The 18,968-nt window shown below is 47.9% G+C and overlaps 1 protein-coding gene across 5 annotated transcripts in view; it reads right to left on the reverse strand.

The window, feature by feature from the left end:
• The window catches only part of DENND1A (DENN domain containing 1A), a 207,570-nt gene that overhangs the window by 27,803 nt on the left and 160,799 nt on the right, over window positions 1-18,968 (reverse strand). For all 5 annotated transcript variants that reach the window (XM_087943987.1, XM_087943984.1, XM_087943986.1 and 2 more), the window contains 6 exons: window positions 16,592-16,693; window positions 15,757-15,844; window positions 14,280-14,320; window positions 11,953-12,024; window positions 9,481-9,537; window positions 4,499-4,630 (listed from right to left, as the gene is read on the reverse strand). In XM_087943987.1, coding sequence (XP_087800113.1) covers window positions 4,499-4,630; window positions 9,481-9,537; window positions 11,953-12,024; window positions 14,280-14,320; window positions 15,757-15,844; window positions 16,592-16,693 — 492 coding nt within the window. The remainder of the gene's footprint in view (window positions 1-4,498; window positions 4,631-9,480; window positions 9,538-11,952; window positions 12,025-14,279; window positions 14,321-15,756; window positions 15,845-16,591; window positions 16,694-18,968) is intronic.

Genomic DNA, 18,968 nt, shown 5'->3' on the forward strand with positions numbered 1-18,968 from the left:
ATGTTCCCCCAACAGCAGCCAGCGGACTTCGGCGCGCACAAAATAAATAAGACTCTATGCAAATGTGTTTGTCACTCTGACAACACAACTCAATTAAGGCCGGCTCTGCCGGGGCTGGTTGGGCTGTGGAGCTTGCAGCCGCTACTGCCAAAACTGGAGGGGGGTGAGTGGAAATACTGACCTCCGTTGGATGGGGGCCTTGTTTGGGTTTGGGGAGGGGGAAGGAAGACATTTGCTCCGAGTCTCCGTCTGCATCTTGCCATCTTGAAGGAGCCTCTCCAGCGCTTGTGCCCAGGAGGGTAATTTCGTGTTCTTTTCATTTGGCATTTGAAGGGGGTGAAAGGAGATTCTTTCCTTCCCTTTCCTCTCCCTTCTTTTCCTTCCCTCCTTTCCTTTCCCTCCTTCTCCTTTCCATCCCTTCCTTCCTTCCTTTCCCCTTTCCTTCCTCCCCTCTTTCCCTTCCTTTCCCTCCCTTCCTTTCCCCTTCCCTTCCTCCCCTTCCTCCTTTCCTTTTCCTTTCCCCCTCCCCTTCCTTTCCCTCCCCTTCCTCCCCTTCTTTTCCTTCCCCTCCTTTCTTTCCCTTTCTCCTTTCCATCCCTTCCTTCCTTCCCTTTCCTCCCCTCCTTCCTTTCCCCTCCTTCCCTTCCTCCCCTTCTTCCTTCCTCCCCCCTTTTCCTTTCCATCCCTCCCTTCCTTCCCCTCCCCTTTCCTTTTTTCCTCCCTCCCTTTCCCTTTCCCTTCCCCCTCCCCTTCTTTTCCTCCTTCCCTTCCTCCTTTCCTCCTCCTTTTCCCTTTCTCCTTTCCATCCCTTCCTTCCTTCCCTTTCCTCCCCTCCCCTTCCTTTCCCCTCCTTCCCTTCCTCCCTTCCTTTTTCCCCTCTTTCCCTTCCTTTCCCTTCCCTTCCCTCCCCTTTCTCCTTTCCTTCCCTTTCTCTCTTTGACACCCATTTTTCTTTTTTAAAAAATGGATCCACCCTCCCTGGGACAATCTGGGATTCCACCTCCCACACAGTAGCCGCCAAAGGAAATTTTTTGCTGCGGGTGACCATGGAGCTGAGCGGATGGGTCCTCCTCACCAGGTAGACGGAGTCACCCGATAAAGACTAAAATCAGGGTTGGCAATTGTAACCTGCCAAACTGTCACTTGGTGGAGTGGGGCAGCTCCAGGAATGGAGTAAATAAATTCATGTCTTGAAGTGTCTGGCCAGGCCTCTGTCTGGGCCAAAAGCCACACCGGGTGCAGGACGGATGGCTTCGCTGGAAGGATGGGATGGAGAGAGAGACAAAAGATTGCCTGGGATAGGTTTGCTGAGATAAACTTGAGGAAAGCCTCATCACAATAACAGAGTTGGAAGGGACCTGGGAGGTCTTCTAGTCCAACCCCCTATAACAGTGATGGCTAACCTATGACACGCGTGTCACTCGTGACACGCCGAGGCACTTTGACTGACACGCCTGTTGGTGTGGGGAAAACCTGCACATTTAGAGGCTGCCTGTGCTCTGCTCCAATCCCTGCTCCCTGCTTGTGGCGTGGAGGCGTGGTGTCACCAATGCTGCGCGAGATCTTTGCAGCAGAGAACCAGTTTTAACCGCCATAAACTGAGGTTTGTCAGTTTCATTACCTCAGGAACGCTACAGGAGGAAAGGAGATCCATGAGGTTCACAGCCCTGTCAGGTGGCCTTCCGATCCCCACATCCTGCACCTGCAGCCCTGAGACCAGGGAGACGAGTTTCACAGCCCTGTGTGATCACCCCAGCCCAGTCCGTCATAAACCAAATTATTGATATTTCTTGAAGTGACACACGACCCGAGGAAGGCTGCACTTTTTCCCGATTTTCGACACACCAAGCTGAAAAGGTTAGCCATCACTGCCCTATAACCATCCTGGACAAATGGCTGTCCAATCACTTCTTGAAACCAGTGATGGAACATCCACAATTTCTGGAGGCAAATTCTTCCACTTGTGAAATTGTTCTCACGGTTAGGGAATTTCTCCACCATTCCACGTTGTTTCTCTCCTTGCTTAGTTTCCCCTCCCGATTGCTTCTTGTTCTGCCCTTAAGTGCTTTGGAGAATAGCCTGACCCCCCCCCTCTCCTTTGTGGCAGCCCCTCAAATATTAAAACACTGCTATTACGCCACTCCTAGTGCTTCCTTTCATTAAATTAGACTCAATTCCTGCAGCCGTACTTTGAATATATAACCTGCATGTGGATTCACACACAAAAAATGCAGTTCCCCAAGGAACTCTTTCAAAATGCAATGTTTTTATTTTTATTTTAAAAGATTACCAAGCCTGTCTGCCACTATCACCCTGGATCTTGCATCCATGTCTATGTCCTCTCTAAGAAAGCAACTCTTTTAATCCCCTCCTACCTTTCACCCTTGCCACTCCACCCGATTCAAGAGTCACCCATCGAAGGCTGCGTTTGGGGTGGGCAGACCTACCAATGACATATCCCTCACCCCCCCCTCGATCCCTGCCTGGGATTACCCAAAAGAAAAGAAAAAAAAGAAAAAGCTCGCCAAGTTAAATCCGGGTTTGCAATTATAAGTCACTTCATCCTGGCAGGTTTTCACAAACCAGAGAGCGTCGTAAAAAACAACCAGCTTGTCACCCGGGAGAGTCAATACCGAAATATGACGCCTGCTATTAAGGAGCCATTAATTGATTTTCCAAGCCGCGTTCATTGCTTTTTCCTGTTCAGAGGGTGTTGCGGTGCTTATTATCCTAAGATACTGGCGGCTGACACTCGGGCTGAACGAAAGGCAGCTGAAACCAGGGCAGAAGAATGGGAGAAACTGGGGTGAAAGGGCTGGGAGGTGTTTTCTTTGGCAGGCGGGGAGATGTGGGCAAGAAGACTCTTGGACATATCTCAGGGGCTTAGATATACCCCCAAACTTCAGACTGGCACCTGCTGAAACTTCTTGTCATGTCCCCCCCAAACCGGTGGAGGCTGAATCTGAGGAGGAAGAGGAACAGCTGACAGGTAGCGGGACAGTGGCTCCGTTGTGGAGGAAACTGGGGAAGGGCAAAGTCCAGCTGGGCAGAGCAGGGGAGAGGTAGAACAAGGGAGAGGGAATTCAGAGGAAGACCCAGGCCCACCCCCTCTTCATCTTAGGGCACGCAGGGAAGAACGGAGAAGAGAGCAACGTGGGTTGTGTGGCTTATGGGGGAGGAAAGGGCCCTGATTCCCTTCATTAGGTACACCTGGGGATGGTGTTTAAAGGAGAGGCAGATGGGAGGGATGGTTGTCAGAAACAAATATTGAGTTTATCTTGTGTTGGCTGCAGTTAGCTGAGTTCCTGGCATCCTCCCAACTAGTTTGATTTACTGCAGTGTTACTTCACGTCTGGAACTCCTTATCTTGCTCTGCTGGATTTATTACCTAATCTTGCCTTGCTGGATTTATAGTTTAAAGTTTTCAGTTTACAAGGTTTGAATTGGAATAACTGCAGTCAAAGGCTGTTGCAGGTTCGGGGGAGAATTTTTCTCCAGACCGGAAGGTAACCGGGACGCTGGGGGCAAAGTCAGAGCCAATAAAGGGATCCAGACTTATTCTGACTGTGTTGCCTTTGTGCCACGCTCCGGGTCATCACACTTCTGATCGGACCATGTGCCACCCAAGGGCATTGACAGGCGCTGTCCATTGCTGGCGTTTTTCTTCCTGATGGTTTGGGAAGGTTCTGACTATGAGTGATTGACTTTTCATGAATTCTTCCCTCGGCATCCAGAGGACCATGAGGTGTACCCCAGACCCGTGTTTCTCATTGTCAACCTTGCAGGCTATAAGACGTGTGGGCTTTCAACTCATGCTGTCTGGGAAATTCTGGAGTTGAAGTCCACACATCTGAAAGTCATCAAGGTTGAGAGACCCACTGGCCACGGTGACTTCCTTTTAAGAATGGGCTCTTGGGGGGTAGAGAAATAAGGGAAACCAGGTTCTGATGACTGCGAAGGGCCTTCCAGTGAAGTCTCAGAAGTGGTAGGACCAAAATTTGGGGGATCATTTGTTCACTCAATTTGGGGAGTGAAGGGTGAGTGAAGAATGGCCTTGCCCTGTTCTTCTGAGTTACTCTCTACCAAAATTACCAACCACCAACCAAAATGGGGTTATGGTTGCCTTCTAAATTCGGCAGTACAAAACGGGAGAGCTTTCCAAAGCAGAGCCATGGTAGCTCAGTGGTTAAAACGAAGTATTGTAGGCTAATCCACTCCAGGAGTTCGATTCTGACCGGCTCAAGGTTGACTCAGCCTTCTGTCCTTCCGAGGTCAGTCAAATGAGGACCCAGATTGTTGGCAGGGGGGACGAAAATAGGCCGACTCTGTCAACTGCTTAGAGAGGGCTGTAAAGCACTGTGAAGTGGGTTGTAAGTCTAAGGGCTATGGCTATAGATAATGAGGTCCTGGAAGGTGCAATGGAGACCCACCATCCCAACTGACCTCCATTGACAGTCTTACTCTTAAGAGGAAGATTCCAGTCACCTCCAGAGCTTACCTGGCCAAAGTGAACGGTGATGGGCCGCCGCTCATCTCGAAGCTTTGGGTCCCTCTTTTCAGCCAAGGGAGATGGCGCTGTCCTCGAGGTGGACTCTTCCGGCATGGTGGAGCAGCCATTTTCACTGATGTCCTGCACGGGAGAATAAATAGAATTACACCACCCTTGATTCTGAGGGTGAGGGCTCTACTCAGGATAGATGCTCATTGCGGCTTCTACTATTTCCAGCTCTGTTCACAGGTAATTAACCGGTGGGTTAAAAGCCCGGTGAGTCTACGAGAGGCAGTGGCTCGTGCACAGGAGTGAGGGACTAAGTGAGGGGGACATTGTGTAATGAACCAGGCGAGATTCAGTCAGGTTGAGGACAGACATGGCCGCCAAGCGATGTCCTCGAAGATTAGAATTAATGAAAAGGCTTCCGTCTATCCGCCGTGCGACAAAGCCAGCTGAGCAGGAAGCTTCAACTTTAAACTTCTTTGTGACAAATGTCGAAGCACTAATGCCTGGTAAATATAGAGACATGGGACCTCAGGGCCGGTGGCTTTGATGGGTGACCTCTGACCTGCCCCTCAAGTTCTCCTCTGGCTTAAATTCTCTAATGAGACCGGTAAGCTGATAGCCAATTAGAAAGCATTCTTGGGGGCGCAGGATGACCTAAACTCTCTGGTGCAACATGACGAAACTGGGATGGACCTCATTCCAGACAGGGGGGGAAAAGCAAAGAGACCTTTTCAGATCCATTATTCTCCACAAAATAATAATAATAATAATAATAATAATAATAATAATAATAATAATAATAATAATAATAATAATCCACAGAAAATGAAGAACCTGTAAATATTTTAAAAGAGGATGCCCCACCCAGGAAGACACTTCATATAAACAGGAGACCTTGTCTCTGAGGAGCACAGCTAACTAACCAGACAAAGAGGAGACCACTTGGTGTCAAAGTTGGAGGCTCTATCTGGTTAGAACAAAATAAATAAATAATAACTTGACAAAGGACCATGCCAATGCTGGAACCCCTTTGGAGAGGCCTCCAAGGCCCACTGTTGAACACGGCAAGCAGGTCAAAAGCTTGTTTGCAGGTGGCTGCACAGTGCAACCGTCCGCAAGGGGGTGGGGGAGGGCTCGTACTGTCCTGTTCTTGCCAGGGGTGGCCTTCAAAAATGTCAGCAACCGGTTCTCTGCCTGGTTGCTGGGTGGGCGTGGCCTAGTCGGCCTCCTGCACCATGGCGCGTGTGTGTGTGTGTTTTCGCTCTCCCCGAGCTCTGGAGGCTTTCCTTGAGCCTCTGGGAGGGTGAAAATGGTCTCCCTGGGCTCTGGAGGCTGTCTGGAGGACAGAAACGGTGTGTTTCTGGCTTTCTGGAGCCTCCAGAAGGCCCGTTTTTTCCCCTCCCCGGACTCCGGAGGCTTTCCTTGAGCCTCCAGGAGGCCGAAAACGGCCTCTCTAGGCTCTGGAGTCTCTCTGGAAGCTGGAAATGGTCCGTTTCCGGTTGTCTGGAGCCTCCAGGAGCCCCATTTTTCACCCTCCCTGAGCCTCGCATGGACCCCGTACTTCCCTGGGATCCAAAACGGGCCGTGTGGAGACTCCTGGGAGGGGAGGGGTGGGTGGGGCCTGCCAGGGGTGGGATTTGCCGGTTCACTAAACTGGCCATCAAAATGATAAAATGAGCGACGGGTTCACCCGAATCGGGGTGAACCACCCGCAGCCCACCCCTGGTTCTTGCCGTTGACCCGGTCCATTCTATGGAGCTGAGGGTTCAACGGAGGCAATGCTGGCACAGGGCCCGCCGAGGCCATTTTCTTTTCCCTTCAAAACCCAAGAAACGGCACCGCGCTCTGGTAGCCACCCACTGCGGAGAGCTGGAACGAAGCTGCAGATGCTTTTTAACATCCCATCCCACGAATGCGAGACAAGGATAGGAAGGGAGCGCCATTTAAATCTCCACGATTGTGTTAAGAGAAGGACACCAGGCTGACCTCTGCAAAATTCAACCCAGCGTTTCTTATTTGCAATTCCAAGCCAACGTTGGAGCAACCCAAGGGCAGAGAGAAACTCTTGATTATATCCGAGGGGGTCACCATTGCTATGTGCAGTCAAAGAACAACCGCCTTTCCCTATCTTTGGTGCATTTTAACATTTCTCCCGCTGCCGTCACTCCCTATTTGGCAAGTGGAACCTCAAAGGTGAAATAGAGGATTAGCTGTTCTCCTGAAAAGGGGGGATATTTTTCGTGCTAATGCTAAGAAATAGAGAGTGGCAGTGAGGTTAGATCCTCAAATTAGTCAGCTAGAAGATGGAGGGACATCACACAGTCTCATAGTGAGGAGGGGTTCTCTTCTTATTGTCCCTCCGGTTGAATTCCACTTATTAAAATGGAAGCCTGTAATTTAAGGCAGGGGTCCCCAACCACCGGGCCGCTGGTTTGCTGGCGCCGCCATCTTGTTTTGTTTTCCGGGTAGAAAGCTCACCGGAAGCACTTTTTCATCAAAACAAGATGGCGGCGCGCTTAGCTTTCGCCCCGTGAGCTTTTCTGGGTAAGCCATTTCTACCGGAAAAGCTCACGGGGCAGCTAAGCGCCGCCATCTTGTTTTGATGAAAAAGTGCTTCCGGTGAGCTCACCGGAAGCACTTTTTCATCAAAACAAGATGGCGGCACCCAGCTGATGCCGTACCGGTCGCGGCATAAAAAGGTTGGGGACCACTGATTTAAGGGTTAAAATCAGGAGTTGAATCTGCAGAAGAGAAGTGAGACGTGGTTAGTGATGGTGGTGTCACTAGCTTGGGACTTGAAGGTGGGCCTAGAAAACGGAAGGTTGTTCCTGGAGAACGTCTGCAGAAGATCTCAAGGTCCAAGAAAATGTCTTGACCACGTTGGCTTTGACAGGACGAAGGGGAGGAGAATAGCAGAAGGCTAGGAACAGAAGGAAAACAAAGGGTTAAAGAATAGCTGCTGAAGGTTCCTTGGATGCTTCTTCTTTGAAGCTTCCTTCAAATGTTCCGGGCCACCCCATGCATATCCATGGTCTGATCTAAAAGTGCATTTTCCATAACTGCTTCAACAGTGTTTGAAATGGTTCCTCAACCCAGCAGGACCCTTGTTGGAAACTTCAGCAGATGTTCTTCAGTTCCTTGCTTTCCTTTGCTTCCTGTCTCCTGCTTTACCCCGCTTCTACCTGGTGAAGATCACATGAGGAGCTAATACCACTCTACAAAGCCTTAGTAAGACCACACCTAGAGTACTGCATCCAGTTTTGGTCACCACACTATCAAAAAAGAGGTTGAGACTCTAGAAAAAGTGCAGAGAAGAGCAACCAGGATGATGAGGGGACTAAAACATATGAAGAACGGTTGCAGGAACTGGGCCTGGCTAGGGAAGAGAAGGACCAGGGGAGACAGGATAGCAGTCTTCCAATATTTGAGGGGTTGCCACAGAGAGGAAGGGGTCACCTGTTTTCCAAAGCACCTGATGGATAAGGAACAATGGATGGAAACTGATCAAGGAGAAATTCAACCTAGAAATAGGAGGAATTTCCTGACAGGGAGAACAATCAACCCATGGAACAGAAGTTGCCTTCAGAAGTTGTGGGAGCTTCATCGCTGGAAGCTTCCAAGAAGAGACAGGACTGCCATCTGTCAGAAATGGGGTAGGGCAGGGGTCTCCAATCTTGGCTACTTTAAGACTTGTCGACTTCAACTCCCAGTGTTGAATTGTGGGAATTGAAGTCTTAAAGTGGCCAAGGTTGGAGACCCCCTGGTGTAGAGCTTCCTGCTTGGGCGGGGGGATTGGTCTAGAACAGTGATGGCTAACCTATGACACGCGTGTCACTCGTGACACGCCGAGGCACTTTGACTGACACTCCTGTTGGTGTGGGGAAAACCTGCACATTTAGAGGCTGCCTGTGCTCTGCTCCAATCCCTGCTCCCTGCTTGTTGCGTGGAGGCGTGGTGTCACCGCTGCCGCAAGATCTTTGCAGCAGAGAACCAGTTTTAACCGCCATAAACTGAGGTTTGTCAGTTCCATTACCTCAGGAACGCTACAGGAGGAAAGGAGATCCATGAGGTTCACAGCCCTGTCAGGTGGCCTTCCGATCCCCACATCCTGCACCTGCAGCCCTGAGACCAGGGAGACGAGTTTCACAGCCCTGTGTGATCACCCCAGCCCAGTCCGTCATAAACCAAATTATTGATATTTCTTGAAGTGACACATGACCCGAGGAAGGCTACACTTTTTCCCGATTTTTGACACACCAAGCTGAAAAGGTTAGCTATCACTGGTCTAGAACTAGATGACCTACAAGGTCCCTTCCAACTATGTTCATCTCATCCAAACGGAGCCAACGTGACGAAGACATTATCTTGTTCCGGCCGACCCCTTATTTTCAGGTGGGAACAAATCTCTCTCAAGTGCAAGGTCACACACACACACACACACACACACGGTAATTCGGGCTGTCAGATCAACGTGCGCCAGAAAAGCGCAAAGAACGGGCACATGGGGAGGAAGCCCGAGAGCCGCGTGCTTCTCTTGGCTCGGGTGCCAACCCACACACGGCAACCCACCCACCCACCCACCCACCCACACACACACACGTTAGGGTTGCTCCCAGGGGAGGAAGTGGGGAAGATGGCACCCGAAGTGGGCAGCCGCCATTCTCTTGGCTGCGTCCCATTTGGGGGAGCGAAGGAACAACCATTCCACGTCAGACCTTAATGTATTTTGCTTTTTGTCTGAATATTTATAACAGTGGGGGAAAGGAAAAAAAAAGAAAAAATCCGGGACAGCTGGTAATGCATTTTGAAGTGTGTTAACAACACAGCACCAAACAGCTCTCTATTGATCACGTAATGCCTTTTTTCCTTTCCTTTCCGTTTTCTTTTTTTATTTCTCTCTCTCTCCCAGCTGAGCATTTCTTCTGTTTTTCTTTCTGTGGTTCCCCCCCCGGCCCCCAACCCTAAATACATATTTCAAGTACCTTTTGCTTCAAGCGAATTTTCACCTCCCTTATTCCCATTTTTGCATGATCTTTTGCCTGCATGGGGGAAAAAAAAGAGAGAGAGAGGGGAGGGGAGAAAGGGAAGGGGAGAGGGAAAGAGGGTTATTAATTTAAGAGAGAAATCCCTATTTGCCTCCCACGGCAAGGGAGTTTTATGCAGCCCACCCAGCTTTACCTACTCTGATGACTGAGAAGGGGAGGGGGGAGAAACGGACCATCGGCAGAGGGGAAGGCATAATGGGCGTAAAAACAAATAAGGAGGCAAGAGGTTAAAAAAACAGTCTTTAATGAGAGGAAGAGATTTTTTTGTTGGTGCTGGAGACTATCCTGGCTTTAAAGAGAGGGTTCTGATTTTATCCTCCAATTATTTTTTATCTCGGCTGCGTGGTCTCTGCGAGGGATTGAGTTAAGATGGCAACTTCTGCATCTGCCTTGTCCTGCTGGGGAAGGGCCTGAAGCTCAGACCAAGGAAGAGACACCAATTTTGGGACTTGGTGTCAGAGGTTCAGCTGGTTCGGACTGGTTCAGGAGAACCGGTAGCGGAAATTTTGAGTGATTCCGAGAACCGGCCAATCCCACCCACCTCTGACTGGCCCCGCCAACCCCATCTCTTCTCTGCCTCCCATTGAGTCCCAGCTGATCGGCTGGGTCTTCTTTGGTTGCCCTGCACAGGAGAACGGAGCTGGAAAGCAGGTTAGTGGGATGCAGAGGGAAGGGGGATTTTGCAGTATATCCTTCCCCTGCCACGGCCACCAAGCCACGCTCACCAAGCCTTCCTTCCTTCCTTCCTTCCTTCCTTCCTTCCTTCTCTCCTCCCTCCCCCTACAATCCTTTCCTGCCTCCTTCCCTCCTCTCCAGAGGTGGGTATTCAGCCAGTTCGGACCAGTTCTGGAGAACCGGTAGCAGAAATTTTGAGTAGTCCGGAGAACCAGCCAATCCCACCTGTGACTGGCCCCACCAACCCCGTCTCTTCTCTGCCTCCCATCGAGTCCCAGCTGATCGGCTGGGTCTTCTTTGGTTGCCCTACACAGGAGAACAGAGCTGGAAAGCAGGTTAAGAGGGTGGGGAGGGAAGGGGGATTTTGCAGTATATCCTTCCCCTGCCAGGCCCACCAAGCCATGCCCACAGAACCGGTAGTAAAAAATTTTTGAATCCCACCACTATCTCTAGGTCACCCCCAGGGGGTCTCAGAGCGTGGAAGATTAATTTGTCCACCCAAAGGATAAAGCACCCAGGCACAAAACTGAGCAATGTGGTTACATGCAGTACAATGTGGTGAGCCATGTGCAAGATCCGTACCTTTGGGGAAACAAAACCACCACTTCAGAAACGCATGGCGCAACATAGGAGAACAAACCCATCAGGACAAGATTCAGCAGTCCATCTGCATTTCAAGAACAAAGTCAACATTTTGGACAGAGAGGACCACGGGTTTGCAAGAGGGGGTCAAAGAGGTCATCTATGTCCAAATTGAACAGCCCACCCTCAAAAAGAGGGGGAGAGCCAGGGGTGGGATTCTACCAATTCACACCTATTCACTAGAACTGGTTATTAACATTCTAAGCAGTTCAGAGAACCAGTTGTTAGAAGAAATTACTGGGCTAATCCTGTAAGGAAGGCAGGAAGGAAACATTCTGGTGTTGCTTACAGAAACTGCCTCTCCATTAACCCTTATTACGCTCTTGTAAGGACTAGACTTCCTGTCTCTGGAACTTCTCTGGAGTTTTTCTCCCCTACTTTGCTGGTACTTTACTTGTGTGGAGTGACCATTCAAAGTTAGCATGGCACTGACAAAAGTGACTTATGACCATTTTTCACACTTACGACTGTTGCAGCATCCCCACAGTCATGAGAGGCCAGGCCAGGAGATGCGTGCCTCGATGTGAGTGATATGGAGTTGGCCACGCCCAGCCAGTCACATGACCACCAAGCCACGCCCACCAACTAAGCCACGCCCACAGAAGCGGTTGTTAAAAAAATTGAATCCCACCCCTGGGGGGAGGGCTACGACAGCATCTATCTCCAATCTACAACACAGCTCCTTTCAACAGTTCCAACACATCCATTTGCACCACTCAGGTGACCCTGAGGACACAGACAAACCTCCAAGTGGCCTCAACGACCCTCTAAAAGGATGCAAACGACCAGCTGTCTGCAAGGAGGATAAATCCTTCCATTCCCCACCATCCAGTCAGAGCTGAAGAAGCTTCCTGGATGAGAAGCAAAACATCTTCAAACAAAAACCAGAAAGTCCAGTTGCCTCTTGGGGAAAAAGCACCTTTGGGACACCATTTCTCTGTATCCACCCCCCACCCCCCCGTTCTTTGGGCCACGCTGACAAACTGCCTACCCAGTGGTGACAGCTGATGGTTTTTCAGAGATGACAAAGTTTGTATTCTGTGTATGCTCAGAGACACCACTTCACCCCAAAGGCCAGCTCTGGACACTTACAAATTTGTAGACAGTCTTCATAGCAGGATTTGCCTTGGTCTTCACAGTATTTAAAATGGCCCCACTTCCTTTCTACGTAGATATAGAGGGAGGGGGAGAAAAAGCCATCAGGATGATACCGAAATTGAGCTGAGGTTGCGACTTTTAACACACAAATAGACAGAAGTATGAACGTTGCATCAAAGGAAATCTCCTTAACTCCTGCAGGCCTGTTACAATGGCCCCTAGCTCTGGTCTCATTCAAATATTTTTGATTTCCTGAAAGGCAGAAGGTTTTTTTCCTTCCTTTTCAAATTAAACGTTGGATGTTGTCATGCAGGCACAGGCCCGATATTGTATGCGATCATCAGAATAAACCTGAAATAAATGCTTTCTTTTCAAAGCTCACAATCTTTGGATTAGCCTGCAGAATCATTGTCAGTTTTTTTTAACAACAAAGCGCAGCCTCTTGTGCATACCAAAGACAGCTCTTCCACCTCTCTCTTTCTCTCTCTCTTTTTCTTGGTTTCTCTCTTTTTTGCTCTCTCTCTCTCTTTCTCTGTTTCTCTCTCTTTCTCTTTCATTCTGTTTGTCTTCCTCCCTCTGTTTCTCTCTCTTTCTCTTTCTTCCTCTCTCTCTGTCTCTATTTCTGTTTCTCTTTATTTCTCTTTCTCTCTCTCTGTTTCTCTCTCTCTCTCTCTCCTTCTCCTTCTCTCTGTTTCTTTCTTTCTTTCTCTCTCTCTCACTGTTTCTCTCTCTGTGTATTTCTCTCTTTCTTTCTCTCTTTTTCTCTCTCCCCCTTTCTCTCTGTTTCTGTTTCTCTGTGTGTGTGTGTGTGTGTTTCTCTCTTTCTCTTTCTTTCTGTTTCTCTCTCTCTCTCTCTCTCTGTGTTTCTCTCTCTCTCTCTCTGTTTCTCTCTCTTTCTCTCTCTGTTTCTCTTTCTTTCTCGCTCTCTCTGCTTCTCTCTCTCTCTCTCCCTCTGTCTCTCTTTCTCTCTCTCTCTCTCTCTCAGGTCTATAATGAGGGAAGAAAGCATGCCAAGTAAATTTCACCCAGGCTGAACTTTGCATCCTGATGGCACCTCCAAGATTTTGACCTCTCAGACAGAATACTTAAGCAGTCCCGTTTGTGCTTTCTTTATTTGGTAGGACAAGCTGTCTTGAGCTGGGTATGGCATTATTTTGATAAATAAAATTTAGCATGCATAAAGGAAGGGACGCTCCATTACACACACACACACACACAGAGGCAGACACAATGCTGGACTGGGGGGACTATTCTTTTAAAGCAAGAATTGTGTTGTATATTTGCTAATTCATCAACAATTATCAGAGAAACGAAACTGCAAAACATCTTAATATAAATGGCTCTATGTTTGAGATACTGACTTTCTCTTTCTTTTTTCTCCTTCCTTCCTTCCTTCCCTCTCCCTCCCTCCCTTCCTTATAATAAGATGTTTTGGAAACACAGTTCCAAAACATCTTGTTATAGGTGGCTCCATGGTTGAGATTCTGGTTTTCCTTTCTTTCTCTCTTCTCTTTCTCTCAGTTTTTTCTCTTTTTTCTTTCCTCCCTCCTCTCTCTCTCTTTCTTTCTTTCTTTCTTTCTTTCTTTCTTTCTTTCTTTCTTTCTTTCTTTCTTTCTTTCTTTCTTTCTTTCTTTCTTTCTTTCTTTCTTTCTTTCTTTCTTTCTTTCTTTCTTTCTTTCTTTCTTTCTTTCTCTTCTTTCTTTCTTTCTTTCTTTCTTTCTTTCTTTCTTTCTTTCTTTCTTTCTTTCTCTCTCTCTCCTTTCTTTCTTCCTCCCTCCCTCCCTCCTTTCCTTCCTTTCCTACCATCTTTCACATCAAAGCCTTCCTATCTTACGGTGCAATCCTTGAAACCTTGTCACTCTTTCAGAATATCAAGAGAAGCCAACCAACGTTTCCAGAGCTTATTTTATGCCTTTTCGCCTCCTTAATAATCAAGGGTGCCCAGCCATCCTTCTTCACTGTTCAAAAACCTGGTTTGAAACAAACTTTGGGGGGCTCCGGAAGAAAATAACTTGGATTCTGCTTATTTATTATTTCCCCTGAATGTCTAAAGAGAAGATTTAAAATGCCAACCCTCCAGGATTCTAAGATGGGTCCGATATTCAGCCATTCTTTATCAAGGGGGCACAACACAGCTGCATATTCAGCCTGCGAAGCAGAAATACTGCCTCGAATCTTGGGAAGAAGTCCAGTTTGGGGGCAGAATTGAGGCTCGCCAACTCTCTCTTGGCATAGGATGTAGCAGCTCTTGGATGGATGGAGGAGGAAGGACAAGGAAGAGATGGAGGAAGCATCTGCTGATGCCTTCAAGGGATACTCACCCGGACAGTGGACAGCCATTGGTGGTACAGCTTGTCACTGCCTGCCACAAAAGGAGAAGTTATATTATTAGAATAGAATAGTTGGAAGGGACTTATTGGAGGTCTTCTAGTCCAACCCCTTGCTCAAGCAGGAAGCCCTACACCATTCCAGATTAATGGCTGTCCAACAGCTTATGGAAAACCTCCAGTGATGGAGCACCCATAACTTTTGTAGTCAAGCTCTTCCACTAATTCATTGTTCTCACTGTCAGGAAATGCCTCCTTAGTTCTAGGTTGCGTCTCCCCTTGATTAGTTTCCATCTATTGCTTCTTGTCCTGCGCTCAGGTGCTTTGGAGAATAGCTTGACTCCCTCTTCTTTGGGGCAGCCCTTGAAATATCAGAACACTGCTATCATGTCTCCCCTAGTCCTTCTTTTCATCAGGCTAGACATACCCAATTCCGGCAAGCGTTCTTTATATGTGAAGGGAAGTGAGAACTAGTTTGGGTCCTTCTGCCTCCCAGCGTTTACGAACAACATGGAGTTCTGCCACCTGTTACCCCAACCAACAACCTTAAAACAATTTGGGAGAGAGGTATCGAGTTCTTCTGAAGATGCTTCTCTAAATCAAGCAAGAGAGCTATATTTTTTTTCAAGTTATAATGAGCTACTTGTGTCCCCGCTGGGCCATTTTTGCTCCTCATCCATCCACACAACTGTTGTTTCCTCTCCCCGTTGTTGGTCTTGATCGAGGGTCTTCAAACTTGGCAAGCTTAAGATCTTGGGGACGTCAGCTCCCAGAATTCCTGAGCTAACAGGACTGGAGAAGAAATTGTTGAAGTCCACCTGTCCTAAAGCTGTCAAGTTTGAAGACCCCCCCTGGTCTAGATGGAGACTTCACGGTGGGGACCTCGGGTGGCAAGAAGAGAAACCTGAAGGCATCTCCACCTGCTTGTTGACCTGTTGTTATCTTGGTCTCAGCAATGTTGCTTTAAGAATTGAAATCACCCCAATTCTGTTTTCAGTGGAATCAGTAACACAACAGGTAGTCCTCAACTTACGACCGCAATGGAGCCCAAAATGTCCGTTGTTAAGTGAGACATTTATTAAGTGAATTTTGCCTTGCTTTGTGACCTTTCTTGCCTCTGTTGTTACGTGAATCACTGCAGCGGGTCAGTTAGTAACCCGGTTGTTAAGTGAATCTGGCTTCTGATTTTGCTAGTCAGAACGTCGCAAAAATGAGTCCTTTGACCCCACCCCTGGGACTCTACAACTGTCATCAATATAAGTCAGTTGCCAAACGTCTGAATTTTGATCCCGTGACCATGGGCATGCTGTGACGGTCGTAAGTGTGGGAAATGGTCATAACTCACTCTTTTCAATGCCACCGTCACTTCAATCAGTCGCTAAGTGAACGGTTGTAAGTCAAGGACTAGCTGTAACAAAAAGAAGTGGCCTGTCGTATTTGTATGTCCAACCAAGGCTGGTCTTCTCCTCACCGTCATATTCGCCCAGGTTGATCTCTTCCTCGAAGACGTCACTGAAGCCTTCCCCAGAGTTGAGAAGATCAAGACGACCATCGATGAACTGCAGGAGAAAGAAAGAAAAAAGCATTATCTTCTGACCCTTGCTCTGTTCTTCCAGGAGGGCATCTAGGAGGATCTAGTATCTTCTTCTGAGCCAGGTGCCTATGGAGGTTCTCAGTCCTCCAGCCCTTCTTCAAAACACAACTGGACTGTTTTTCCTTGAAGAGGTTTCGCTTCTCATCTGAGAAGCTTCTTCAGTTCTTATCTAAGAAGCTTCTTGAGTCAGAACTGAAGAAGCTTCCTCGGGTGAGAAGCGAAACCTCTTCAAGGAAGAAAAAAAAAGTCCAGTTGCCTTCTGGAGAAGTGAAGAAGCTTCTCGGATGAGAAGCGAAAGGCCTTCAAAGGAGAACCAAGTCTGCTTGCCTTTTGAAAAAAAGCACCTTTGGGTTGTTCTCAGCAGGTCCAAGGGATGGGGACCCCATTATCTAAGTCCTTTGCCCGCGAAGACCCCCCGAGAGGGAGAGAGAAAGAAACAGAGACGGAAAAATACACCAACACCATCTATTATGGAAGGCAGAATAGGAAGAACACACAATGCTCTTAAAAATAGCTCATGAGCTTGCCTGGTGGAGGGGAGGGGGGTGGAAAAACCGACAGAAAACACCTCATTCTGACCCATAAATTACACTAATTAGGGAACAAAGTGGCCAGCCGTATTTCACAGCACGTTGCGAAACACTGCGATTGTTCTTAACACACACACACACACACACAGAGACACAGAGAGACAGACACACACACAAAGTACCTGCTTGAAAAGCTGTAGCTGGATGGCATTCTGCAGGAATTGTCTCATGGTGGCAGACCGGTGGGAAACGAAGGTTTCTTCGCAAAAAGTGATGGGTTCTTCCTGGAGAAAGAAAAATGGCGGGAGGATGTGTGTGAATGGACATCTTTCGCGGGGCTCTCAAGGGGAGGGCAACCAATGGTGGAAACCTGGATTCCCCACCATCCCGATGGGACGTGCTGTGGACCTCAGCTTCCCCCAATGAAGGAGGCAGGAATCCCAAACCCAACCCTTACCATGTCTTTCTTTGAAGACGTTTCTCCAAGAAACTTGGAGATGGTGGGGAATCCTTCCTTGCAGACAGCTAGTCATTTGCAACCTTTTAGAGGGTCATTGAGGCCACTTGGAGGTTTATCTGTGTCCTCGGGGTCACCTGAGTGGTGCAAATGGATGTGTGGAGCCTTCTTGGAACTGTTGGAAGTGGCCTCAACGACCCTCTCAAAGGATGCAAAGGACCAGCTGTTTGCAAGGAGTATCAATCCTTCCATTCCACACCACCATCCAATCAGAGCTGAAGAAGCTTCTGGGATGAGAAGCGAAACCTCTTCAAAGAAAAACCAGAAAGTCCAGTTGCCTCTTGATTAAAAAAACCACCTTTGGGATAACCCTGACCTGGAGGATGGAGAAGCTCCATAGATACCCAACTCTTATCAATTGTAAGACGAGGGGTTGGTGGGCTCTTGTGGGGAAGATCTTCAAGAGAAGGTCTTCTTCGTGGACGTGCTCCAGAGGGAAAGAAAACCAGCAAGTAAGTTTAATTTTAAAAATCCAGATCCTTGGCATCCGTGTCTATGGAGCTCCTCAGTCCTCCAGGTCATGATTGTCTCAAAGGTGCTTTTTTCCCCAAGAGGCAACTGGACTTTCTATTTATTTTTTTTCTTTGAAGATGTTTTGCTTCTCATCCCAGAAGCTCCTTCAGCTCTGACTGGATGTTGGGGAATGGAAGGATTTATACTCCTTGCAGACAGCTGGTCCTTTGCATCCTTTTTAGAGGGTCATTGAGGCCATTTGGAGGGTCATTGAATAGCGCAAATGAGTGTAGAGCCGGGCTGTCAAACTCCCGGTCCATAGGCCGGATGCGTCATGTGCTGGCCACGCCCATGCCCAGTTTAGTGATGGGGAAAAAGTCCTGATACATCACATGGCGCCACCATGATGACGTGCTTGACACCCCTGGTGTGGAGCCTTCTTGGAACTGTTTTGCAGACTGTGTTGGTTCTTTCACGAGTTCCCAAAAGACTCCACACTCATTCGCGCTACTCAGATGACTCCGAAGACGCAAGTAAACCTCCAAGTGGCCTCAACAATTCTCTAAAAGAATGCAAATGACCGGCTGTCTGCAAGGAGTATACATCCTTCCATTCCCCACCATCCAGTCAGAGTGCGCACAATCTGGGTCTTCATTTTACCAACCTCGGAAGGCTTGAGTCAAGCTTGAGCCGCTGAGAATTGAACTGCGGTAGTTGCCAATGAGCTGAATTAGTCTGCAATACTGCATTCTAACCACTGTGCCACCATGGCTCTTAGATAAATTTAGAGGTAGATAGATAGATAGATAGATAAATAGATAGATAGATAGATAGATAGATAGATAGATAGATAGATGGACAGATAGATAGCAATATAGACTTATATACTGCTTCACAGTGCTTTCCAGCCGTCTCTAAGCGGTTTACAGAGTCAGCCTCTTTCCCCCAACAATCTGGGTCCTCATTTGACCGACCGCGGAAAGATGGAAGGCTGAGTTGACTTTGAGCCCGGTGAGATTCCAACTGCTGGTAGTTGGCAGAGGTAGCCTGCAATACTGCATTCTAACCATTGCACCACCACAGCTGATAGATGATAGGTAGATAGATAGGTAGGTAGGTAGATAGGTAGGTAGGTAGATAGATAGATAGATAGGTAGGTAGGTAGGTAGGGTAGGTAGGTGGGTGGGTAGGTAGGTAGGTAGGTAGGTAGGTAGGTAGGTAGGTGAGATAGATAGGTAGGTAGATAAAGTAGGTAGGTAGGTAGGTAGACAGAAATGGTAGGTAGGATAGATAGTAGGTAGATAGATAGATAGATAGATAGATAGATAGATAGATAGATAGATAGATAGATAGATAGATAGATAGATAGATAGATAGATAGATACTGAGAGACAGAGACAGATAGATGGATACCGTAGATAGATAGATAGATAGATAGATAGATAGATAGATAGATAGATAGATAGATAGATAGAAAGATAGAAAGATCGATCAGATCGATATAACATGTAGACTTATATACGCTTCACAGTGCTTTCCAGCCTTCTCTAAGCCGTTTATAAAGTCAGCCTCTTTCCCCCAACAATCTG

Source organism: Notechis scutatus, chromosome 15 (assembly GCF_049901735.1).
Source record: "Notechis scutatus isolate UNSWTSFEM ecotype Mainland chromosome 15, rNotScu1.2, whole genome shotgun sequence".
Taxonomy (NCBI): domain Eukaryota; kingdom Metazoa; phylum Chordata; class Lepidosauria; order Squamata; family Elapidae; genus Notechis; species Notechis scutatus.